Source organism: Muntiacus reevesi, chromosome 2 (genome assembly GCF_963930625.1).
Source record: "Muntiacus reevesi chromosome 2, mMunRee1.1, whole genome shotgun sequence".
NCBI lineage: Eukaryota > Metazoa > Chordata > Mammalia > Artiodactyla > Cervidae > Muntiacus > Muntiacus reevesi.
The window spans coordinates 246,913,044-246,940,086 of record NC_089250.1 but is presented as its reverse complement, the minus strand read 5'-3'; the positions used below and the strand labels follow the sequence as shown (position 1 = coordinate 246,940,086).

General features: G+C 34.8%; 1 protein-coding gene across 3 annotated transcripts in view; it reads left to right on the top strand.

Annotated features, from left to right (window-relative positions):
• Positions 1-23,572, top strand: part of TERB1 (telomere repeat binding bouquet formation protein 1) — a 32,530-nt gene extending 8,958 nt beyond the window's left edge. Inside the window, exons 4-19 of one of the 3 annotated variants that reach the window (XM_065925469.1) lie at positions 134-244; positions 450-578; positions 2,406-2,537; positions 3,614-3,674; positions 3,769-3,884; positions 3,987-4,109; positions 8,549-8,701; positions 10,186-10,317; positions 11,413-11,538; positions 12,646-12,803; positions 13,629-13,978; positions 15,235-15,299; positions 15,601-15,696; positions 18,758-18,907; positions 19,214-19,279; positions 22,968-23,572. In XM_065925469.1, coding sequence (XP_065781541.1) covers positions 134-244; positions 450-578; positions 2,406-2,537; positions 3,614-3,674; positions 3,769-3,884; positions 3,987-4,109; positions 8,549-8,701; positions 10,186-10,317; positions 11,413-11,538; positions 12,646-12,803; positions 13,629-13,978; positions 15,235-15,299; positions 15,601-15,696; positions 18,758-18,907; positions 19,214-19,279; positions 22,968-23,155 — 2,156 coding nt within the window. In that variant the 3' untranslated portion in view covers positions 23,156-23,572. The remainder of the gene's footprint in view (positions 1-133; positions 245-449; positions 579-2,405; positions 2,538-3,613; positions 3,675-3,768; positions 3,885-3,986; positions 4,110-8,548; positions 8,702-10,185; positions 10,318-11,412; positions 11,539-12,645; positions 12,804-13,628; positions 13,979-15,234; positions 15,300-15,600; positions 15,697-18,757; positions 18,908-19,213; positions 19,280-22,967) is intronic. The other 2 variants (XM_065925470.1, XM_065925471.1) reach the window with 2 other exon arrangements.
• The last annotated feature ends 3,471 nt before the right edge of the window (positions 23,573-27,043 follow it).

The following is a 27,043-nucleotide window of genomic DNA, read 5'->3' as shown; positions in this document are numbered from 1 at the left end:
TTTTATTCCTTGTTAGATTTTTTTAAAGTAATATATGTTATTTAGAAAACAAAAATATGTATTTTGAGGGTGAAACTTAAGTGATTAGTTTTTTAAAGGAAATGTTTAAAATAATGAAATTTTTGTTCTTTAGAAGTGAAGACTGACCTGAACTTATTATTGGAGTGTCTGAAGTATCAAATGGACAATGCTTTTTCACAAAAGGAAGCTTTGGTCACTATTCATTCAATTTGCCAACAAAACAGTAAGACATGATAGTGAAATTTTGTTTGTGATTCTTTTTAGTATTGTGATGTATGCTTTGTTCTTTCAATGCATATTATGAAGTATGCATTGTTCTTTCTCTTCTATTCAGTTACTTTATATATTATTATGTTCGTGTGATTTATTGTCCTTAAAAGAATAATTATAATAAATATCCTTCTTTGTTTTGTCTGCACATTTTATAGGTAATGCAGGTCTTTATTTTCGGGAAATTGGTGGTTTGATGTTTGTAAAAAATCTTGCAAAGTCAAGTGAACATAGTATGGTAAAAGAAGCAGCCTTATATACATTAGGAGCTGTTGCAGAACAAAATGGTAAAATATGAAAACTTTATTTCACTGTCCTAAGCATTGTGTTTTACTTTAACAAACTATTGAAATATAATTTTAGAATTAAATTTTTTACATGTCTGGATAGTTTTATCCAAGTGTTTTATTTAAATTAATGCATGGCAAAGATTTTATTTAACTTTTTAACTAATGAGGGAAGCAGTAAAATGTTATAGCTGCTTCAAAAGTAATGGCAAAAAACAGTGCTGTAGGCATTTGAGAAAGCTGAATTTTATGAACAGGTACATAACTAGTCAGTGTCTGCAGGTCAAAGATCATTTGTATTCTACTGGTCAAAATGTTTTGCATTTCTGTGGACAAGAATAACTTGTGTCACTATCAGTTTTCTAGAGTTATGAATTAGCCCAAAGACTGTAAAAGGCACAAATAATCTAGAAAGAAGGCTAGACAGGATGTTCAGTACTTGTTATCATCCATTTCGAAATTTTTCACAGTTTTTTTCTTGCCATTAGTTGGAAACATTTTTTTAACTTTGTCTTTTACTATACGTATCCTTTTTTTTTTTTGGCCATACAAAAGTTTTTTTATTTTTATAAAAATAAATTCATCATTCTTTTCCTTTCTTGTTTCTGAATTTTGAATCAGAGGAAGTTTTCCCATATTCCCAGGTTATAGAGGAATCCACCCACATTTTCTTTTGGTACTTGTATGACTTTATTTTTTACTTTTGCATGTTTTATTCTTTTTGAATTTTCCTGGGGTATGAAATGATGTATGGTTCCAGTTTTATGTGGCAATCCAGCTATCGCAACACTTTCTATTGTAAAGTAGACTTTTTCACATTGATTTGAGATGCAGCCACTATCCCTTAATTAGTCTATCTCTAGTTTTTCTATTCTGGTCACTGACTGTATATCCGGGTACTTGAATCAGAATATTAAGGTAACCCACAGCCATCTTGTATGTGGATAAAGATGTTTTGGGTGGTTGGCCGCTCAGTTGTGTCCAACTCTTTGCAACCCCATGGATTGTTTCCTGCCAACTGCTCTGTCCATGGGATTCTCCAGGCAAGAACACTGGAATGGGTTGCCATTTTCTTCTCCATGTTTTGGGTGTGGCTGACAAAAATATTTTTTCTGTAGTGTACCTGAAATGAAGTTAAATCTAAATCATGTTTATCAAATAACTTTATATTCTTATATTTTCATCCATTAACTTCATCACTTGTTTTGAGAATAAGTTATGCTCTAGGCACTGGGGTTAAATAAGACATTGTCTTTGCCTTTGAGAGTGTCTAAAAACTGTTCTAGACCCTGGATATATGTGTTCAAATTATTTTTTACAATTCTGCTTATTGCATGATTATCACCAAAGAACCCCTCCTTATCAGGTAGGTATCATTTTTGCTTTTTGAAAAGATATTTTTATATCTAGAAGAGTCTTTAAAAATAGCACAACTATCATTTACCCCTCTTTTCTAAAGGAGGTTTCTGAATTTTCTTAAATTTTTCTTTGGCTACATTTTGTTACTTATCCTCAAATTTTTCGGTCATGTTTTATCCCAAATTTTTGTTAGGTTTAATTTTGAAGTTTAGTTACTGAAAATTCTATGAGATTGCAATATGTGCTTTAGAACTAGGTCAAGTACTTCTGATTAAGATACTGCTTCTTTGGTCTGTTAATTGAGTAAGCACTTAAATTTGTCAGAATTTGCTATATGACTGATGAATGTCAGTGAAATGAGACTTGGTTGAGAACCATCCATAATGGCAATTTTATATTTTGTTCAGCATATTTTAAAACTTGTTTGTGCTAATACATAGAAATTAAAATTATATTTTCATGTTTCAGTTTACTGTCAGCAGACTTTGTGTACTTCAGAATTGTTTGAAGACTTAATTTGGTTCTTATCTAACAGTGATTCAAACACAAATCTGAAAAGAATGTCTGTCTATGTTATTTTGGTTCTGGTTTCAAATAACAGTAAGTACATTCTCTTATGTTATAGAAGTATTTTTAAAAATAATAAATTGGAACAGACATTATTAATCATTTTATTCTAGTTAGTGCCTTTTAAAACTTTACTAACTTCTTAGAACTACTGGCTCTAAAGACAGTATAGCATGATTTTAATTATTTGATATTTATTAATTTAAAAAATAGTAAAGTGATTTATATTTAACTAGCATTGCAAAGGAATGGCATTAAAAGCAAAAGAGAAGCATTTGATGAATTATTGTTGTTTTGACACTAAGTAATGTCCAACTCTTTTGTGACCCCATGGACTGTAGCCTACCAGGCTCCTCTGTCCAGGGGATTTCCCAGGCAAGAATACTGTAGTGGGTTGCCATTTCCTTCTCCAGATCTTCCTGACCCAGGGATCAAACCCACGTCTCCTGCATTGGCAGGCAGATTCTTTACTGCTGAGCCACCAGGGAAGCCCCATTTAGTTTGGTTGATTTTCCATTGAATTAGCCATTCAGTTATCATCATATTTAAGGTCATTTTATCAGTCAGCAATGACCTTAAATTTCATGTAGCTCTTGGCTAAAGTTTTACTTTGCTTTTGTTGTTTTAGTTTTTATTTTGGAATAATCTTAGCTTCACAAAAAAGTTTCAAAGATAGTATATAGAGTGTTCCTGTATACCCCTTGCTCAGGCTAAAGGCTCTTTTTTTGTTGCTTTATTTAGATCTTCAAATTGTTAGAAATTTTATATGCATTTAAATGCTTCTAGATTTTATTTTTTCGGTTTTTAATATTTAAAATTTTTTTCTATTTTGGAGCATATTTTGGTACTATAACACAGAACTATGCAAAATGTTTTGTGATTTTTAGAGGAAATTTGAATACTGTCATTCTCTAAGCATAAGTAATATATTTTCCATAATAATCTTGATTATAAATTTTTACCTACTGTAATTCTGTATTGTACTTTATAATACTTTAAAGTGACTGAAAGTTATTTATTAAAAGTACTGCTTAAATGTTGTTTTCCATTTGTGCAAAATTATTTTCTAAACAGAAGTCTTTCATGTAATACATGGCAATTTTTTTAAGGGACTGGACAGACACTTGTGAGAGAAACAGGATGTATTTCAGTTCTATCACAGTTGTTCAAGTAAGTAAAAAGATGTTTCTTATTATTAATTATTCATAACTTAATACCTTAACACATTTGTATTAATTACTTTCTTTACTCTTTAACCTGATAGGACTGTTCTTTCAAAATATGAGTTGAATTTGTCAGATGAAAGTGCTTTGCAGAGTTATCAGTTGTGGTCTTCAGTGTGTAGTACTCTGTGTGTCTGTGTCAACAATCCTCAAAATGGTAATTATCTCAAATATTTAAATACTAAAAAAAGACTAAAAACAAATAAAAAGCTGATATTTTCCGAGTATACTAAAATATGATTGCCTTTATCCCTTTCAGATGAAAATCAAATGCTTTGCTGCTCACTTTTTACGCATGCTAATGACTGGCTGATAAATTGCATGAAAGCTGAGATAATTCGCCCTATTTGCTCATTTGTTGGACTCACTCTTGCAAATAACAGTAAGTATTTATTATTCTCCAGGCTTTATTTGAGATAACCTATTGAATTTCAAAGCATAACCTATTGAATTAATTAATGAATTCCAGTAAATTGGGTCATTTTGGATACATTTTACTATTGTATAAGTTAAAATCTTATACATAGAAAAACTATAAAAACCCACATAGAGTGTTATCTGAAAAAATTAGAAATTAATCAAAATAAAACATCTAGAAAAGTCCCTAATATCTAGAAATTAAGCAACAAAATACTAAAAACCCACATCAAAACAAAAACACAAACCTATGAGTCAAAAAAATTACAAAGGAAATTAGAAATGTTTTTAACTTAATGATGATGAAAACATAATGTTTTTAGATGGAAATTTATAGCAGTAAGGCTTGCATAGGAAAGAAGAAAGGTCCCAAAGCAATTATATTAGTTTCCACCTAAGAAACGAAATAATAAAACAAGTTAAAGTCAATGTAAGCATAACAAAGTGAATAATAAAGAGAAGATTAGCAATCAATGAAATATAAAAAGAACAGAATAGAGAAATCAATTAAACCAAGAACTAGATCTTTGAAAAGATCAGTAAAATGGATCCTTTACCCAGACTAATCACGAAATAGAGAGAATGCCCAAATTATGAGGAATATAGTTTTATGCCACTAAATTAGATAACGTAAATGAACTGGACAAATTCTTTGAAAGACAAGCTACAAAAGCTCACTCAAGAAGAAGTATATAACCTGAGTATTCAGTATCTAACAGAAAAATTGAATTCGTAGTTTAAAACCTTAACACAGAGGAAATTCTAGGTTATAAAGGCTTCACTGGTAAATTCTACCAAACATTTAAGGAAAAAGAGTTCTACATAAATTATTCCAAGAAGTAGAAGTAGAAGAAACACTTCCCAACAAACTTTTAAGGCCAGCGTTATTTCCATACTAAAGCTTGAAAAAGGCATTATAAGAAAACTATATGCCAATATCCTACATATATACAGGTGTAAACATCCTTAACAAGATATTAACAAATCAATCCAGCAAAATATAGAAAGGATGATGTATTCTGCTTAGGTGACATTCATTTTAGGAATGCAAGGTTGGCTTAACATTAGGAAATTCACAATATTCATAGACTAGAAAAGAAAAACTATATGATCTTCAGAGATGTAGGAAAAGCTTTTCATGTAATTTAACATACATTCATGACAAAAGATTTTGGTGAGCTAGGAACAGAAGGGAACTTTCTCAATGTGCTAAAGGGCCTCTACAAAATATTATAGCTAATACTTAAATGTTGAAGGACTTAATGCTTTTCCCCTAAGATTGGAAAGAAGACAAGGATGGCCACTCTCTTTATTTAACTGGACATCCAAGTCAGTGCAATAAGGCAAGAAAATGAAATAAAAGACATAGAGATTGAAAAGGAAGAAGAAAATATAGTACTTATTCATAGATGACCTGATTGTGTAAAGAATCAACAAAAAGCTACAAAACTAGTAAGTGATTTTAGCAAAGTTGCAGGATACAAGGTCATATGGAGACAATTAGGAACTTTAAGTGACTACCATGTATGGTAATATAAAAAACTCAAAATACTTAGGGATATATTTATTGATATATGTGGAATGTCTGTATGCTGAAAACTATAAAACATTGCTGAGATTAAAAAAAATTAAAACTTAATGGGAGAGATATCATACTCATGGATTGTAAGATTCAATATTGTCATAATGTCACTTGTTAAATTTGTCTCTAAATTCATAGCATTCCCTATCAAAATCTCAGCAGGCTTTTCTATAGAAATTGACAAGTTGACTCTAAAATTTACATGGAAATGCAAAGGGGCTAGGATAGTAAAATTTATTTGAAAAAGGACAAAATTGTAGAATTTATGTTATCTGATTTCAATATGTACTATACAGTAATCAACAGTGTAGTACTGGTGTAAGTGTAGGTATAGATCAATGGGATAAAATAGAGAGCCTAAAAATAGACACACACACACACACACACACACACACACACACACACACACACACGGTTGATTTTCTACAAAGGTGCCATCACACACACACACACGGTTGATTTTCTACAGAGGTGCCATGGTAACTCTGTGTTGGAAAATGTAGTATTTAAAAAAAATGATGCTGGTAAAAGTATTTACCTATCTGTGAAATATGAATATCAACCCTTACCTTAAACAGTATGAAGTGTTAGTTGCTCAATCGTTTCTGATTCTTTGCGACTCCATTGACTGTAGCCCGCCAGGCTCCTCTGTCCATAGAATTCTCCAGGCAAGGATGCTGGAGTGGGTTGCCATTCCCTTCTCCAGGGAATCTTCCCAATTTGAGGATTGAACCTGGGTCTCCTGCATTGCAGGCAGATTCTTTACCATCTGAGCCACTAGGGAAGCTGGTATACAAAATTAACATAATATACAAAAATTAAATGATCCATATACCTCAATATAAGAAATAAACTATAAAACTTCTAGACAAAAACAGGAGCAAATCTTTATAATTTGGGAGTAGACACACATTTCTTAGGACACAAAAAACATGAGCCACCAAAGAAAAAATTATCATTTGGAGTTCACTGAAATAAAAATGTTTTATTCTTCAGAAGTTCCTGTTAAGGCGAAAAGGCAAGCCATTGACTGGGAGAAAATATTTGTGAAATGTACATCTGATAAAGAATTTGTGCCCAGGAAAACCCCAAGGAAATATCACTATACACCCATTAGCATGACTAAAAGTAAAAAGGCTAGTGACATTAAATATTGAGGTTGTAGAACAACTAGAACTTTCTCACACATTGCTGGTGGTATATCTATATTCAGATATTTAAAGCAAATAGTTGTCTTTCACATGCTCATGTGCAAAGGAACATATCTATATAATTTCAAAAATTGAAACCTATTTCCGTGATGCTTTGACATTTCCTCTTTCTTTAAATACCAACTTAAATGAATAATACATATAGGACCTTATTACTCTCAGCAGACTGGTATGAAATAGATTAGAGGCATCATCAACTTAATAGACATGAGTCTGAGCAAACTCTGGGAGATAGTGAAGGACAGGTAAGCATGGCGTGCTGCGGTCTATGGGGTCGCAAAGAGTTGGACATGACTTAGTGACTGAACAACAATTTTAAATACTCTGTACAAGTGTAGACTAGGATGTTCTGTTTATAAGTCTGATTTTTCATTACACAGAATATAATTGAAAATACTTTTTAGTAAAGAAACCTATTTTGGCGTCCCTGTAATACTGAAAATGTTTGAATGAATGAATGAAAGCTGGTTAATCGTGTCCAACTCTTTGCCACCAGTCATGTCTGACTCTTTGCAGGATTATAGCCTACCAGGCTTCTCTGTCCATGGAATTTTCCAGGCAAGAATACTGGAGTGGGTTGCCATTTCCTTTTCCAGGGAATCTTCCTGACTCAGGGATAGAACCCAGGTCTCCCACACTGCAGGCAGATTCTTTACTATCTAAGCCACAGGGAAACTGGAGAAACTAAAAATGTTTACATATCCTTAAATAACATTTTCTAACAGTCTGTTCCCAGATGTAGAAATTTTTGAACATGATTTTTTTTAGATTAAGAGCTTTGTATTTTATTAAACAATTTTAATATAAAAAGTACTTTTTATGTTTAAATCATCCTGGCTCAATTTGTGGTTCTAGGGTAGACCAGGAAGAAGGTTTATCACAGAATTATAATCATTAGCCCATATATCCATTTGTTATATGTCCCCTGCTGGGATAGGGGCTATAGAGACTATTGAATGCACAGACCCATGGGGTACTTTCCCATCAGAATCATTTTCAACAGGGGAATAAAAGACTGAAGGCTTTTAAAAAATATATCTGTCATTGAATCTTTGCTTGGAATAGTTGTTATGACTCTCAGTAATATGTTATACTCTTATGCTCTAAGAAGTAAAAGAATTAGGCTTACTTAAATAAGATGGATGAAATATGTGAGTTTTTTTGAAACAGTTATATTACCTTTTTGTTGATTTAGCCAATCTGAGGAATGAGTTATTTTGGAATTCAGAAAATAGGCAACTTGCTAGTTGTAATACCAAGCTAAATGAATGAATCTATAGCTCTTGTAGGACTTGAGTTTAATACCATTCTTGCAAAATTTACCAGTTCTTGATCAATGAAATGAGATGTCTAACATACAAGAGAGAAGTACTGTACTATACATATGGTTGTACTATGTTGAAATGAGTTTCTTATATAAGTAAATAGAATCAATCTTGTGATTATGTATATGCACAGGTAAGGATTAGATTTTTCATTCTATAATTTTGGGATTTTTAGTAAGTATTTTTAAAAGTCAAGTTAATATTATATTTAGTACAAGTTAATTTAATGAAACCATATCCTTGTCTTATTTGAAGTATTAATAGTTCTGCTACTTTATTCCTTAAGCTTGTGTACAGAAATACTTTATATCTGTGGGTGGACTGGATGTATTGTCTCAAGTTCTTGTGCAACTGGAATCTGATTCACACAAGACTCCTTTTAGTGCTAAGCTTGCGGTGGTGGTGACAAAGACAGTGGATGCATGCATTGCTGATAATCGTGAGTGAAAATGCTTAGTAATTTTTCCACAGTTGCATTTTGTTTGAATTTAGCATGGCGAGTGTTGAAATGGTAGATTGAACACAAGCATGGATTGGACTTCTAGTTTCACATAAGTGGGAGAGAAACCTAGAAATTATCTAGTCCAACTCCTCATTTTCTCATGGAGGTTATGACGTCCCTAAGGATTCAAATCTAGGTCTTCTGATTTCAGGTTTGATGACAGAATCAAGAGAAAAGCCTGTCAGTCCTAAATCTTTGTTTCACTTAAAAAGCAGCATTAAATGAAAAAGATTAGATGAGAAATCAAGGGACATTTTGGAGACATAGGGAATGGAAAGCCTAATTTATAGATTTTAAAAAATGAAATAAAGAATTAAGGTATGCCTCTATCCAGTAAGTATGAGATGGACTTATCCTACCACAACTAGTGAGTGGCTGAACCAGACTAGAACTCATGGCTATAGATTTTTAAAAATGACATAAAGAATTAAGGTATGCCTCTTATCTGGTAAGTATGAGTTGGACTTATCCTACCCTAATGAGCGAGTGGCCGAACCAGACTAGAACTCATGGCTATAGATTTTTAAAAATGACATAAAGAATTAAGGTATGCCTCTTATCTGGTAAGTATGAGTTGGACTTATCCTACCCTAATGAGCGAGTGGCCGAACCAGACTAGAACTCATGGCTGTTTCTCACATGTACAAATACTGAAGAATGATAGTCCACAAATCTTTGTAATAAGCAGTTCTTGACATTCATGAATAACTGAAAAAACATGGTAGATCATTTTTTAAAAATTCAGTTATGTGCTAGGCTCTATGTAAGCTCTAGAGGTAAAAAAATGATTATGACATAGTCCTCTGAGGAATTCACAACCCTTTTGTTGCTATCAGGACTGTTAGACTCTGAACTCTGTTTTTAAAAACTGCAAAAAAAACCCCATGAGAAGTGTAGTTTAAAATGGTAGACTCCCTGAATTTTTCACATCTCAGTATAGATTCAAGTATGCTTCACTGCATCATTAACATCAATAGAACCATGACCAGTTAGTAGTGTATTTCAATGACAGGCAGGAATTGATTACATAGGAAGATCTATACTGTCAGTCTAGATAAGACAAGGTATGTAAGATGAGAGCAAGCAGCTTTTAGGGAAGGTAGTATTATTACTTCATATTCATAACACTATATAGGACAACTTAGCAGAAAGCATTCTTCAAAAAATTTGCTTTAGTATAATGTCTTTAGTATGGGAAGAGGAATTAATGAGAGCTTTATAAGCCTCCATGTTATTATAATGCATTTGTTTATAGTCATACATATATATTGCATGTTATATGAGATGTGAATTTTAGATACTACATAATATCATTCTCCCAGGATAAGATCTGAAAAATAGTATATGTAATATCTGGAAAATATGTATAGGTAGGGATAAGTTGTAAGTTTGTACTTGTTCTTTTTTTTCCCCTTTTTAAGCTACTTTTGGTGTTGTATTATCCAAGTACCACATTGTTTCAAAACTTCTGGCATTGCTGCTTCTTGACAGTCTGGATTCAGGAGAAAAATTTAGTGTCATACTTACTCTTGGTCATTGTACAGAGGATTGTGGTAAGTACTGGATTTACTTAGCATGTTTATTAAAACAGTAGAGTGGAAATACACTGTTATTTCCTCCCAGCTTAAAAGTACTGTTGCCTTTCTCCTAGTCCCTCAGCCAATCATTGGGCCTCATTCTTCTTCATCCATGGTATTCAGTCAGTCACTAAGACCTGTGGTTCTACTAATACATCTGTTTATCCTTCCTTAGCATCTTCTGCTCAATTCCAGTGCTACTTTCCCAATTTACGCCCTCAGCCCCTCAACATCTTTCATCAGTGTTTTTGCAAGAGTCGTCCTTGTGTCCTCTTCCTTCTGTCTCCGTTTTTTCATTCTACTCCTCAGATTGCTGCACAGATATGATCCTGTTCTCCCTTGTTGAAAGCCTTCAAAAGTTCTATCTTTCTTTCGCTACTTTTCATTCTCTCCTATTTTTCTCTTCCCCTTTCATTTTTTCCCTCTCTAGTTTCCTGCCATTGTTCCCCTGTTCACTTGCCTCCTTTCTAACCTTCTTTACTTTTCTCTCTCTCCTCCTCCCATGTTTCCACTTCCCTTTCTTCGTGCTTTCTTGCTTCTCTCTCTTCCCTCATTTTCCATTCTCTCCATTCATTTATTTCTCTATACTTTCTCTTCACCTGTATATAATTTAGGGTTTACTATACCTTTAAAATTCTTAATTTTTATTTTTTAATTGCGGTATAATTGGCAACTAACCCTTTTTTTAAACCAAGTGAGGACAGTTCATTTACTCTTATGAGATATGACACTACTCTGTGGCTGTATTTCACAGATTATAACTTATGAGACTTAGGTATCTTATGTAAGTAGATTATTTTCTAGATTGAAAATACTTTTGAAACTTTGTTTTTCTGTATTTTTAAATTTGAACTATGTTCATAATTATCACAAGAAAGAATTATGACCTCATGCATATAGTTTAAGATAAAATAACTCTCAGAATTTCATGGTGGTCTTGGGTTAGGACTTGGCACTTTCACTATCAGTTCGATCTCTGGTTGGGGAACCAAGATCTCGTAAGCCCCATGGTATGGCCAAAAAAAAGATGAAATAACTATTTTCTACTTTAATTTTTGATGTGTTTTCCAGAGGAAAATCAGTATGATTTTTTTAAAAACAATGGCCTTCCACTCATGATACAAGCCTTAACTGAATCTCAGAGTGAGGAACTAAACAAAGCTGCCACTTTCGTGCTTCACAACTGCAAAAAAATTAGTAAGTTTACTATTACTTAAAAAAAAAACCTACCAAAGTTTTTGAAAGGGAATTTATATCTGCTTTGATGAACCAAGCCCCTTTAGCTCCCAGCCTCTTCTTACATTTGAAAAGTAGACTATATAATTTTGACATGACAACTAGAGTATTACAGCATATAAAAAACTTCTATGGAAGGGAGCAGCAGTATAGATAATTCACTTATTTAATGCACTGTGGACAGATTTAGTTCTAGAACTTAAATCTGAGGGCTACAGGTGACTTAGGATTAAATCATAATATAAAGTATGTTCATTTATTTATTTAAAAAATATTTGAGTGCCTCTTATTTGCCAGGCACTGTGCTAGGCTTAAGGGAGACAGTGATAAGATATAGCAGTCTATGTGCTCATAGAACTTAGTTTAACTAGAGAAATATGAAGTAAATGAATATATTATTATAAATTAATGCAAAGGTTAAGAGTGGATGGAGCACAGATCCTAACCTGTAATAAAAGACGCTGACCTAGACTTGGAGCAGAACAGGCTTTGGGAGGAAGTGATTCTTCACCTGAGATCTGAATGTAGAGTTAATTAGGTGAAAAGAAGGGAGTTTGTCTTGGTCCAGTGTCTCAAGCATAAGCAAGTGAGGCCCAAAGGTCCTGTGAGAGGAAAGAACCTGGTGCATCCAAGAATTGATGGCTGGAGCATTGAGGAAATAGCCATGAAAAGGAGTTTGGTCTTTTGAAAGAAAAATTGCAGCCACAATATGTAAAAAAATTTTTAAATTATAGGAAGGAACCTATAATCCACATGTGTTAAAAAAAATACTTTAAAACCAGTATCCATAAACTTGAGCATGTTTATATGTCTGGTATAACATATTTTCATGCTATTTTTTCCCTATAATTCCGAAAAGTAAAGTCTATTTTATGACTCTTCGGGTCCTCAACTTCTGCCAAGCACTTTCTTTCCACTTATTTTCAGTACCAATTAGGCAGTTAAGATGGTTTGGATGTGCAAAATTTAGAGAAGGGGTTGTGGGATATGAGTTTGTCCTTATTTAAAGTGTTCAAATAACATTTCTAGTAATGGATAAACTCACTATTTTTTTTCCATTTTACAAAGCTGAGAAGTTATCTCTAAGTCTAGGAGAATATTCTTTTGATAAAAATGAAGAGCATTTAAAGGACATAAATATGAAAGAGAAGAATCTTGAAGATTACTGGAAGAAAGCAAAGGAAATTTTACACAGAATAGAAGAACTTGAAACAGAAGGAAATGAGGTTGGCTTTTTTGTTTCAAATAATACAGAACTTTTTTCAAAATTTTTTTAATAATAGAGGTTGGAGGGTAAAACATTTTTCATACATATTTACTTTTTATTTTTATGGTTTTAAATTTAAAATTCAATAGTAATACTTGAGGAATCATCCTTGAACACAGAAAAAAAATATTTTTAAAAAGTGAAAATGAAGGACTTCCCTGGTGGTCCATTGGTTAAGAGTCCGCCTTCCAATGCAATGGATGCAGGTTCGATTCCTGGTTAGAGAACTAAGATCCCATATTCCGTGGGGGCATTAAGCCTGGCCTTCACGTCTAGAGAGCCTTCCTGCTGCAGATGGCAGAGCCCAGGCACTCCAGAACCTTGCTCTCTACAGCTTCAGAGAAGCCTAGGTGCCACAACCGTAAAGCAGCTTAAAATAGATGTTTAAAAAGGTGGAAATAATGACTCAAAAAATAAGAGACATGGAAGATAGAGTCACGAGATCTATCATTTATATAGTAAGGGTTTGAGAAAGAGAAAAAATGGAGAAGTAATAGTTGTCCCTTGAACAACAGGTGTTTGAACTGCTTGAATCTATTCATACATAGCTTATTTTGACTTTATTTTTGTGTAAATCGTGAGATATATGTTCCCATCTGACTACCCAAAAGTCCCCAAATCATTTAATAAATATTCTCCCCTTTCTCCCTAATGTAAACTTCATCTTTTATAATGTATTATTCTATTGACAGTCATAAACTTTTTATGCATTATTTAAAGGGAGTGTAATTTGGATTATAAAACATGATTATTTTGAAGTTATTTACTTATTTCTATATTATAGGAAAATGTACAAGGAGAGAATTATAAGAATAATGTTTCATCTATGAACATAAATATTCAAGATACACTGAAACACCTCCACGCGGATAGCAGCGGTGGTGTTCCCAAAGCAGAAGATAAAGATAAAAGCCAGGCTAGAAAGCTGCATGGTTCTAAGTCCCATAAAGTCCTGTCTAAAGCATGTACAAATGATGATCAAGTGAAGGTGGTGTTAAGGAGTGCAAATCCAGTTAATGCTTGTTATAGGGAGAGTGGTCAAAATAAGAATTTATGTACAGCCAATTCAAGCTGCAAACAAAACCTATGTGAAGAAACAACTTCTGAAAAAAATAACTTTGTTTCTCAGTCAAGGTATAATTTAATAATTGTTTCTAACTTTTATTTTACTTATTTATTCAGCATTTGTGTGTGTGTGTGCGTGTAGTAGTACAATGTGCTATACTCCTAAGCACTGGGATATAGAAATGATAAAACATGGTTTTGGGAAGGAACCTAATGTAGGAAGTTTTGGGAAAAGGGTTTGGACGGGACAGTCTTGGCCAGTTCATCTAGGGTCTAGCATGTCATACTCAAGATTTTCTCTTTTAACTTATAAGGTATAAGGAGCCATTGATAATTTTAAATCAAATGGCATAACCAGATTTGAATTTTAGAAGGGATACTCAGAAAACTTAAACTGAATGTCTATAGCTGAAATAATGATACACATATTGATAATCAATCAGCAATTTGGCAAAAGCCAGTTTGTAAGTTTAATTTGATAAATGGCGGTGAGGTGTGATTAAGATCTGGTTTGGGCTTACATTTTCATTTGTCCCCTGTACCGCCTCTCCAGTACATGTTCTTTCTCCCTCACGGGTAGCCTACGGGACTGGACCTGGAATCACAACCTTTCTTCCTAGAACCTTTCTTGTGTTCTGCTCTTCTGATAGTTACTGGACTATGAGGGAGACTGAAGAGGATGCTGCTATGTTTTGGGAGGTTGCAGGGTAAAACAAGTGTTAGAAAGATGGATTATATCATCACATTCCCTTTTTCCTTTTCCAAACCATGTACTTTTAACTTGATTTCTTAGGGATGTAGAATTGGGAATTAGTGAGATATGCTCTTGGGCCAGCCTTCTTGCCCTCTGGCCCACTGAATTTGTTATTTCCTCTTTTTTTGCTTTTCTTCTTTCTTATTTTCCTCTTTTCCCCCCCATGTTTCTGCTGATATCAGTATTGTTGCTGTTTGGAGTCTTGTTTAACTCTCACTTTTTTTTAAATTGAAGTAGAGTTGATGTTGTAGTTACTGTGTTTCAGCTGCACAGCAGTGATTACTTACTGTTCTTTTTCCGATTCTTTTCCATTACGTATTACTACAAGATATTGAATATAGTTCCCCATTCTATACTGTAGGCCCTTATCATCTATTTATATATAATAGTTAACTCCACTTTTAGAAACAAGGTTGTATGTAACTGCTGCGTACCATACTTTGGCAGAATTTGGTGGGTTTCAGTAGATCCTGGTTCCAGCTCCTTCTGTCTGCCAAACTCTGCTTATATAGAAACATTTGTTCACACACCAATGTTTACTTATAGTAATCTTGTGTCTATTTTCTTTTAGAGACCAACTTTTTAAACACCCAACTCCTATTGCCAAAAACACAAAGCAGCAATTACCAGTAACAGGTATGACTAAAAATGTTTCTTCTTTGATTGTTGAACATATTCAGGTGATTAATATAGCTAAAAATGTACATTGGTGTATCTTCTCTCTAACATACAAGCCATGCCTTTACCTCTCTTTCTAAACGAAGTGCTTCAGTCACCTTTTGTTAATATCCAGAACCTTTCTGTTTATCCACTAGGATGACTGGATGTGTAGTCCTGGGCTACAGTTTATGAAAATTTTCAGAATTAATAAATCTTGTAAATGTCACATACTTTTTACTAATCAAAAATACCTTGCATTTTGCAATTTTTTCTCCAGATCCATTTACATTATGTTCAGATATAATAAATAAAGAAGTCATCAGTTTTCTAGAAACAGACAATTGTTCCAAAATGTTGAGGTATAGATGCTCAGGTAAGTATTTTTTTAATTGTAATTGTTTCATAATTAAAGTTTATATGACATAAGTTAACCAGAATTTGTAATAGTTCTACCAGTGTGATTTAGACTTCATTCCCTTTGGAGAAATAACAATCTTGGGTGTCATAAAAAACTCAAATTAATACGTTTTATCTACAGTAGCCTGTGTTCCCAATATTTGTTCATATGAGTCAACACAGCTAATAGTTTTTAAAAATTACCTTGTTCTCTTTTTGTCACCATCTATAAGTTTAGCTTTACTGAGTAAGGTAAACATTTTTTGTATTTTCAAAGAGTCAATAAATAGGTATATATTCTGGATTATGTTCTGAAAATCATAGGCATTAATTGTCTATTTTTATATTTATAGTAAATTTATAAGTTTTTCTAGTATTCCATGTCCCATTATTTCTTTTTTCTTCAGGGTCCTCAGTGCTTACTCCATCCTTTCTTCTCCTTCATATCCAAGTATTTGCTCTTTGTTTACTCTTATTGTTGCACTCTACCCTTTGGAGAAAATTGAAGCTATTCCACAGTAGGCTCAAAATACTACTATTCTTCTGTCTTCCGCCAGTCGTGCCCAACTCTTTGCAGGATTATAGCCTGCTAGGCTCCTCAGTCCATGGAATTTCCTATGCAAGAATACTGGAGTGGGATGCCATTTCCTCCAGGGGATCTTCCTAACCAGGGATTGAACCTATGTCTGTGTCTCCTGCATTGGCAGGCAGATTCTCTACTACTGAGCCATCTGTTATTCCTTGACCTTTCTCTTCCTGCCAAATTTCTGCAGATATTTTCCCCACTAAAATAATCTACAGCACTTACTCAACTCTGCTGCAACATATACTTCTGTGGTATCATCTCTCATTTTACCAATGATTTTCAAATCTGTATCTCCACACTTCACTTGTACCTTGGGTTAGAGCCACATTCTGCCATTTCCAGCTGTATCCGGGACATACTCACTTTAATATCTTGTTATTTCAAGTTTAATATATTAAAAACACAACAACTTTCTCCCTCTTAAACTTCCCTCCCTCCAGCGTCTTCATTTTTATTAATATTGTCACTATTCTTCTGGCCCCCCAGATATCAAACATTGAGTCATCTATAACTATCTTTTCTCCTTACATCCCCTATTTCCAGTCTATCAGATTTGGTTCTTTCTTTCTTTCCCACACAGGCCTCTTTTCCTTCATGCCTCAATTACTCCAGCAACTCTAGCTGTCTTTCAGTCTCAAGTCTCACCAACCCCCAAGTCATGCATATTGCTATTAACTTCTCTTCTTCATGTGCTTTTTATCATGTTACCAGGGTAAAGAACCCTCAGTGCTTCTCTGTAACTCACCAAATCAAACTTTCTGCCTGGCTTTCAAAATTGTGTGGAATTTTGTTCTGCTTCCACTTGTAAAATTTTACTGCACATTTGTTCTACCAGAAATGTGCTGTGTTTATTCCAGACCCTACCATTCGATCCATCACAATTGCGCGTTGTCCTAAACGTCTGTCTTACCCTAATAGCTCATTATTCATCAATTTTACCTCAGAAATCTCTGCCTTCTCTCAGCAAATGTTGTATTTCAGAATCCCCTCATTTGTTTTCTGGACTATTTAAGTTACCCCTCAACTGATTCTCTTACTTTCAGCTGAGCTTTCTCTTAGACAAATTACATCATATCCCTGCTTGGTAAATATCCGTCAGTTCTCCCATTGACTTGAAGATGGCTAAAAATCCTTAGGATGGTTCTCAAGACTCTTGTTGATTGACCCTTGGCAACCCTTATCAGCCTCAACTTTTCTCCCACACTTCTCTCATACCTTATACTCCAGTCACACACGACACCTATGATTGTCTGAACACACTACACTTTCTCACTCTTCTGTGCTTTTGCACGTGTTCTTTGTGCTTAAAATGTCCTCATCCCTGCCAACTTTCTGTCTGGCTAACTTTTCCTTTAGGCAACAGGCAGATAGAGTACCTTATAATGTATGGATGTGGCTAACATTACCTGAAGCTACTGATCAATGTTAACGTTTTAAAAAAGATAGACTTTATGTGTCTGTTAATACGATACAGTTAGAAGTCCACACTACTGCCTGTGAGGAATTCTACTAAAAACAACTTAATCTGAATCTGATCAGTCATCTAGATCTAATTAACAGTTTCTTGGGCACATAGGAACATTTTAAAGGATACAACTAGGATGTAATCAGCAAAACCCCAATTTTGGGAAATTGCACATTACAAATGACCTGGTGTCTCCAATAGGCAAATGACAAAGAGTAAGAGAGGAGAAGTGATAGATTAAAAGAAACTCAAGAGACATATCAGCTGAATGTAATGGTCAACCTTGTTTGAATCATGATTCAAATAAACTGACCATAAAGAGAAAGTTTTAAAATGATGGGGAAATTTGGGCACTGACTGGATATTAGATTATATTAAGCATAATTTTCTTAGGTGTGATAGTGGTTTTTCCATTTAAAGAAATAAGACAAAATAAGTACTTTTTTAAAAGAGTTCTTATCTGTTAAGAATGAATATGAAATAATACTCAAATGCAACTTCCAGGCTTCATAATCCAGTGTGTACAGGAAGGCAGAGCTGAGTAGGTAGGAGATAAAATATGATTGGCCTTGAGTTAAGAATAGTTGAAGCTAGATGCTAGTTACATGGTGGTTCATTATTCTTTTCCATTGATTCTCATGTATTTGAAGTGTTCCATAATATTTAAAAAAAAAAAGATGACTGAGCTTAAAGGTCATTTCTTTTGGATATCTTCCCTGACAGTGGTTCCTGCTCAGAATTAGACCAAGCTAGACGCCCCTTTCCTATATCACCATAAGTGTTTACACCTCTGTGGCAACACTCGTTTCCCTGTATTGTATATGTTGTCTTTACTCTTTCATATGATGTGGCTTTGAGTTTCGTAATGTATTTATAATTAATTTTCTGATTTCACTTCAGTTACCATCATAAAGATATTTGCTTTCATAAATTTGTTATTAAATTTTTTATAACATCTATGCATCATTTTAATTTGTTTTCTTTTAGGTTGCATAGCAGTAGGAAAATCTCTGAATAGTCGAAATTTTAGCAAGCTCTTGCGCTGTTGCCCATACCAATGTGATCGTCACAAAGTCATTGTGGAAGCTGAAGACAGATATAAAAGTGAACTAAGGAAATCACTTATCTGTAACAAAAGTAATTAATTCAGCAGTTTTAAAACTGTAATTAATGACTGTACCTTCTGAACTATGATCTAGAACGTTAAATATATTAAAAGCTAAAGGGTACAAAAAGTGTTGAAAAGAAAATCTGTCTCTGAGCAGCTATGATTTAAAATGTTCCCAGGGAGTAGATTTAGTCTCTGGTGGTTTAGAAATTCTTCCTAATCCACCTAAGGATTCCCATTAGAAGGGGAAAAAAGGAAATATCATACTAATGGAATTGATGTGATACTACTCAGATTAATATTCTAAGTAGGCTAAATGTTTTCGTATTTTTCAGAAATTCTGCTGACCCCACGTAGAAGACATCAACTCAGTAGTGAATCTACTACCCCTGGAAGAATAAGTGAATATACTTAATTTTTAAATAAATATAAATTTAATATATTCCTGAAACGGAACAGTTCAATGTTTGTTCTCAGTCACATCATTAATGGCTTCTAAATAATAACCCTTGGCTCTGATAAGAGTCATATTTCCTGAGAAAAGAGGTTTCCCTCCTCCCTTCCTCATGCCACTCGCTCATCTCTTGCTTTCTAGTTGGGGAAGGAGCAGGAGAAAACAACATTTATTAAGAACTCATTATGTATTAGGTGTTTTACGGATATTATTTCCTTTATTTCATAAAATAAAATTGTAAGATAAGGTATTATTTTATTTCCACTTTACTTTCTTTTCTTTTAGGTTGCATAACAATAGGAAAAGCCCTGAATAGCCAAAATTTGCCAGTGAGCAAATGGCAGAACTTAGATTCAAATGCAAGTTTGTCTTTCTCCAGAACCCCCAGTTCATTCCTCTGGATCACATTTTTGTTTTAAGAATAAAGTTATTCTCCTATGCACAAGTGCTTCAGAAAGGTTTTGCAGAAGATTTTGGTTTACATCTATAAACCAAAACCATCTATTATTTGATTACTTCAAATAATCAAAATTGAAAGACAAATAGTATAAAGCTTAGATCCCTGCTTAAAAATTAATATACTTCTCAGACTATGAGTTAACTTATAGGAGGTTTTATTAAACTACAGGGTTGACAGTTCAGGTTTATCACCATTTCAAATTTATCATGAGACTTAAAGAACGTTACCATTTTCTTCTGTTTGTTTGGAATTAGTACCTGCAGAATAAGAGTAAGCAATTGAGTATATTACTTGTCAAAGTAACCTAGAAATTAATAGCCATTAGTAACTATAGAGCCACTCTGTTATTTATTGTGAAGAGGTCTGGACTTGATCCATCTAGGAAACATTTTGCCACTCACTTTTGTTTGGCCATTTTCACTGCCAAAATCTTGAAAGAAATTTCAAATTTACTTTTTATAACTGGGCCTTTTTCAAGATTAAAATTTCTGCATATAAATTAAGTGCAGTACCAGTATAGGGTAACCCACTTTTTGAAGTAATATTTTCTGTAGAAAGTGTTAGAAAATAGATATTTTTCCATAGAAATGTTGCAGTTGGAAATCTTGTCTTTGACAAGGAGTTGGCATCAAATTAACAACAGAATTTCTTCACCAACATGTCTTAAAAGCAAATATAAAACAACTAAAAAATATTTGATAATCATTTTTCATAGTAAAGTCATTTGCAGAACCTCATGAAATATACATAATTATTCCTATATATTGATTATACAGAGGGATCCTAAATACTGTTAGGATCATTTTCAACTCATAAACACCTACATCTTTTTTGTCGGTTAGAACTGCTTAGTTAAATAATAAGTTGGCCTGCTGTTTTTCAAATTTAGGCATCTTGAGGAGGTGGTGATTAGATTGGTCTTATATCTCTTATAGGGCTTCCCAGGTGGCACTAGTGGTAAAGAACCTGCCTGCCAAGGCAGGAGATGTGGGTCAGGAAGATCCTCTGGAGGAGGGCATGGCGACCCTCTCCAATAATCTTGCTTGGAGAATCCCATGGACAAAGGAACCTGGCAGACTACAGTCCATGGGATCACAAAGAGTGGGACACGACTGAAGCGACTTAGTATGCATCCATATCTCTTTTACAGGCAGGCCAGGAATATTTGATGTACTGTTTTCTCCTGTTAATAAATTTCCCTTTCATACTAGAGACATTCATTACCTTTCATTTGGTTATAGGTTACACTCAAATTTGAGACTATTCTTTTGAGAAGGGACCATTGCAGCATCTAAGTATTTAAGAGTCTTGGGGACAAGGCTTTTTTAGGATGGATTGAAAAATAAGTCTAAAACTGAGTCTTCTTGCCTACTTTTCCCTACTATTTTCTTCCCCTTGCTTTCTTCTAATGCCCAATCAGTATAAAAAAGAGCACTAAAGAAGCCACAGAAGGGAGTCTTGTGGTGTAGAGAGCTGTTTCCCCTTCTAGGCTGCCCACTGCTCTGCTGCGGAAACCTTTGAGGAGTTGGGCACAGATGTTAATTTAAGTTAGAAGTCAGTGAAATGGCAACTGCAGTGGAAAAGTGGGGATGGGCTCTACATGAACAACCCCAAGACCCAATATCCTGAATGATATAATAACCCATCTAGTTCTGATTATAGAGTTTTGAGATCATTTAGCAAGTGAAATTGAAATCATCTATTTCTCGGAGAACTACAGTTTCCCAGTAAACCTAAAAGAAGTAACTTCATTGATGAGATTTTTTAAAATTTATATGTATATATATAAATTTTATATTTAAAATATATTTAATATATTAAATATGTATTATTTTATTTTTGGTTGCTCTTCATCTTTGTTGCTGTGTGCAGGCACTCTAGTTGTGCGGAGAGCGGGATCTACTCCATTGCAATACATGGGCTTCTCATTGAGGTGGCTTCTCTTGGGGAACACAGAGTCTAGGCACACAGGCTTCAGTGGTTGCAGCATGCGAGCTCAGCAGCTGTGGCACACTGGCTTAGTTGCGCTGAGGCATGTGGGATCTACCCGGACCACAGATCGAGCCCGTGTCCCCTGCCCTGGCAGGTGGATTCCTATCCACTGTACCACCAGGGAAGTCCCAGTGATAAATTTTTTAAAAGTTTTTACCAGTAGTAACTTTTTTTTCTGTCAACAAATATTTATTGATCACCTCCCGTGTGTCTGACACAATTTTAGGCACTGGGGACATAATGGTGATTGAAACAGACAAAAATCCCAGTCTTCATGGATCTCGCATTCTAAGCAATACCGTTCGGTAATAATTAGACATTATTTCATTGATTTCTTGGCCTTCTGCTGCTAAGACTTTTCTCTTCTGATTTAAGAGATCTGAACTGTGGCTCCTGTCTTAGGAGAGATGGACTAACAGTCCTGACCTGCAAGGGCAAGATTTTCTAAGGTTGTCCCAGCTGTTATTCCAGGTCCTACTAGAGTGAATAGCAGCCTTAATTGGAAATACAAAAACTCCTCCTCATCAGCATTCACAATGGAATGAAAACCTTAAGGAGGACTACTTCCTGGTAGTCATGACTAGAAAATACTTGTTTACGGATATCACCTGTGTATTCTTTCTGTTGGAGGAATTACCCCTAAAAACCAGATAAAACTTCCTCCTTGTATAGCCCATTTTTTTTTTTTTTGAGTTTTAATCAAGCTAGCCCTCATATAGGTGATGAATATGTTCCTTAAGTCAAATTTCAAAAAAGACCCTTAATCCTTTAAAAATATTAATCAAGCATGATAATTAAAGTAACAAGTATTGATATCCTTTTCTATGAAGTTATGGAGCCCTTTGGGAAGACTGTAGCTGTAAGACAGGTAAGTGGTTAACTGTCCTCACAGGAATGTTGAAAGAGTTAACAACCAAATGTTTATAAAATTTTGTGTTTCTTATCATAAGATTAAGTTACAGTTATTAGAGATCACAGTGATAGCATCTAGGTTGATAGTAGGCACTCAGAGATTGTTTGTTTGTTTTCATTTGAAGTGTATTTTCATATGATGAGTAGCCCAGGCATGAAGTTTTCTCACTGTATAATCCATATCCTTAGAATAAGTTTTTATTTGATTCTCAAGAAGATCTCTTTTTTTTTAGCAAGTACTAATATATTCTACAATTCTCATTAATTACAGAGAAAAGAAGAATTCGTAAAAACTTTACCAAAGAAGAAATAAATTACCTTTTCAATGGAGTTAAGAAAATGGGAAATCACTGGAATTTAATTTTGTGGTCTTTCCCCTTTCAGCAAGGACGGAAGGCTGTGGACCTTGCTCACAAATATCACAAGCTGACCAAATGCCCCAAGTTTGTGGCTCCTTGATTGGAAGAAGACTTGTCAGTTGTTAGTTTGACACCTTGAAAAACAGTGTGTTAAAAATACAAAATTTTAAATATTCTTAGACACTCTCATGAGACAGGAAATGCGGCAATGGGGATACTGTTTTAATTATTTTTTGTGATGCTGTAGCTCATCAGACTATTAAAATAACTTATAAGGACTTCCCTGGTGGTCGAGTGTCTAAGACTCCGTGCTCTCAATGCAGGGATCCTGGATTCAGTTCTTGGTCAGGGAATTAGATCCCATAAGTTGCAACTAAAAATCCCCTGCAACTAAGACCCAGTGCAGCCAAATAAAATTATTTTTTTAATTATAAAACAAGTACATTTTCTTCTAACAATTTTATTTTATCATATCTTTGGCTGCGCTAGTTGTGATGTGTGGGCTTCTCTCTAGTTCTGGTACGAGAGCTCTCTAGTTGTAGCATGCAGCCTTAGTTGCCTGATAGCATGTGGGATCTTAGTTCCCTGACCAGAGATTGAACCCATGTTCCATGCATTGGAAGGCAGATTCTTAACCACTGGACCATCAGAGAAGTCCCTAAAACAAATACATTTTCAATGTGTAGATTGGTAGGACAAAATTCCATATGAGGTGAAACACATGTTTAGGATTATGCTTTTTTTCCCTTAAGCTCAACCTAGGTCAGAGAAAAAAAATTATTGGCCTTTAAACATTATTTGACATTATATACTATATGAGACACTGGATTTAGTATTTTTACCCAGTGAAAGTCCCTCCCTGGAACTTAGTTTCCCAAGTTGTTCAAATTATGTTGCCACACACTAATGTTTCTCCTTCTAAAGGCAATTGTGCAGTTGCTCCAAATACTCCAAATTCTGTTGTCAGGTTCACTTCTTTTTGGTGCATATTTATTTGCTTCTGCATTTTCAAAGTTTGAAATAATTTTTGATTGTTTGCTTTTAAGTTTTCTTCTAGTTGGAAACCAAACTATTAAATCTCAAACTTCTATTTTTCTTACTCTTTTTATATTCCATCACACCACTACATTCTTCATTATACTTAAAATACTGTGGCAGTGATCAAGTATCAAGGCCTGAAAGCTCAGTTGCACTTCTGTACACATTGGCTCACTGTTTGATGTCATTCTTACAAATACTGAAGGGTATTTTCCTATAAGCATGTATTCTTGGATCCTTTCAGATCATGAGTATGTCTACTTAGATAAAGCAGAATTTTTATTAATTTCTGTTCTACAATGAAAATACCGGAGGGTCAATAAGCAGAAAAGCCAAAAGGTCCTTTAGGCCTAAGAATAATTTACAGTTAGGAAAATCCTTTGCATCATTTAAAGTGTGAGTGAATTTAGTCCATTATCAGTCTTTCCTAAGCTCTATGGAGGTGATTTAAATGGTCTGCTGGGCTACTGTGATGTGGAATTCTCAAGATGTATGAATGTTGTTTTAGGTCAACAGGGAAAACATTTTGTTGCCTCAACCTTGCTGGCAATAGTTTTTTTTGTTTGTTTGTTTTTTGTTTTAATTGGAAATTATCTGTAACAGAAAATCAAATACTACTTACATCCCCAAGAGTATGACACACTGTAACTTGGAAGATGTTTTATATCCGTCACTGACACTTTATTTAAAATAACTTACGTTGCCTTCTGAAACCTTCTTGAAATTTTATCCTAACCTTTGGCTAACTTGGTTAAGATGAACTGCTTTTTTTCCCCTCAAATGGAATTTGATAGTAAATAAATACACATCAAAAGGAAAGCCAAAGAATGATCACATATTAGAGGACTGTTTGGTTTTAGGAACCCAAACCCGACCAGTTCCACAGGCAACAAGAAGTCAGACCCTTGGAGTTGGAGCTTACCTCAGTTATAGCTCCTTGCCAGAGGCATGAACTAACTGCTGTACAACAATCCGGACATTGGTGACTGTCTAGTTTTGCCTATATGCTCAGAAACCTGGAATTTACTGTTTCACAGGGTGAAAACTGATGGTCAGTTCTTCCTTATGCCAAAATGAAATATGCTTTTCTGGAGTACCTCCTGCAGAACCACAAAAGTTGAATCTCTTTTCCACATACCAGCCCTTTAGAGAGTTAAAGATAGATGTTCATCAGTTTCCCCTCTACATCCTTTATCTTCCATGCTGCTGAATCTTAGCTACTTCCTGCTTTAGCGAACAGTGTCATGTCCCCTTATGAACTTAGTCACTGACCACTGGGCACCTTTTTGCTTATAGACTGTCCACCCAAAAATGTGGACTGACTGGCAGAGTATAAGGACCAGTTTCTTTGCTATCCCAAAGGTTTTATAAGAGCAAGTGAGCATGGACTCAATTCAGTGAGTCTTGTGTGCTAAGTCATGTTCAACTCTTTGCAGCCCCATAGACTACAGCCCGCCAGGCTCCTCTGTCCATAGAATTATCCTGGCAAGGATACTGGAGTAGGTTGCCATTTCCATCTCCAGGAGATCTTCCCAACCCAGGGATCGAAACTGTGTCTCTTGTGTCTCCTGCATTGACAGGTGGATTCTTTACTACTAGTGCCACCTGGGAAGCACCAAAGGTTTTATGGACCTTACCTAACATGCTTCTTGGCATTCTACATGACCAACTCTCCAATTATAATTGATAGAGTTAAGACATGATTTTTTTTTTAACTAATTCTTACCTTGTTCTTATTTTAACTCCACTACAAGACTTCAGTGTTTGTATGTGTTAGTCAGTTGTGTCCAACTCTTTGTAATCCCATGGATTATAGCCCGCCAGGCTCCTCTGTCCATGGAATTCTCCAGGCAAGAATATTGGAATAGGTAGCTATTTCCTTCTCCAGGGGATCTTCGCAATCCAGGGATCAAACCTGGGTCTTCTGCATTGCACGCAGATTATTTACCATCTGAGCCACCAGTGAAGGCCCACAAGACTTCAGTGGTCCCTGTTAAATTGAATTTTAGATTTATTCTGTAATCATTTGTCATCCAGTGTGTTAGGCCTCCCTGCTTCAGGTCATCCACAACTTCTATGAATGTGTGGCTGCATTCTCATCCAAGTCACGAATGGTATACCCTGAATTGACTGGGCCAAGGCAGGAGATTGGAGCAGGCTCCTAGCAGCCTTCTCAGGGGTGGAGGGGAGGGGGGGTGCTGGGCCTGGTCTTTACAAGCCTGGATACCATCATCCAGCCTACATTTCACTTTCTCGTTTACGATGTGCATTGGCAAATGTACTGTTGAAATCTGAATTTGCTATGTCTGCAGCATCCTCCTACTTGGTATTCCTGCAAAAAAAAACAAAAAAAATCTGGTGCTATCTTTTCCTTTTCCAACTGGCCACATTTCACCTAGGGGTGATGAATTTCACTGGCCTGTAGTTTTCAACTCCATCTTTTGTCCTGTGAAAATTCTGATACTACTTATGATTTACAACACTTTCTCTGCTTTTCCTAGACTTCCAGAGGTATAATTCTCAATAAGTTTTCACTCCCATTGTCTTGTTTGAACCTTACATTCAGGTTGGCATATATGCTGATTTGTTAGATCCTTTAATTCATGCTGCCAAAATGTTGGCAGAGCCAGGATCAGAGTCCTACTCATCTGAAACCCACATACTTGATTGCTTTTCTGCTATATCCTACTTCCTTGTGATATTTAGAAATGCCTTGTAAAATGCCTCTGCGTCCACAGAGCCCTCAGGTAGCAGTCACACCTAAAGTGAAACTGGACAGGTGAAATGTATTTTTTCTTTCCTTTTCTTTCCATTACCCTCTTGCTCCCCTTTCCTCCCCTGCCCCTTCTCCTTTCACATCTATTCCTTTTTCTTTCTTTTCCTGAGGAGAGGAAATTAAAGCCTAGTATTTTTGGTGTCAAACGGTGGCTCCCAGAAAAAAAAAAAAAAA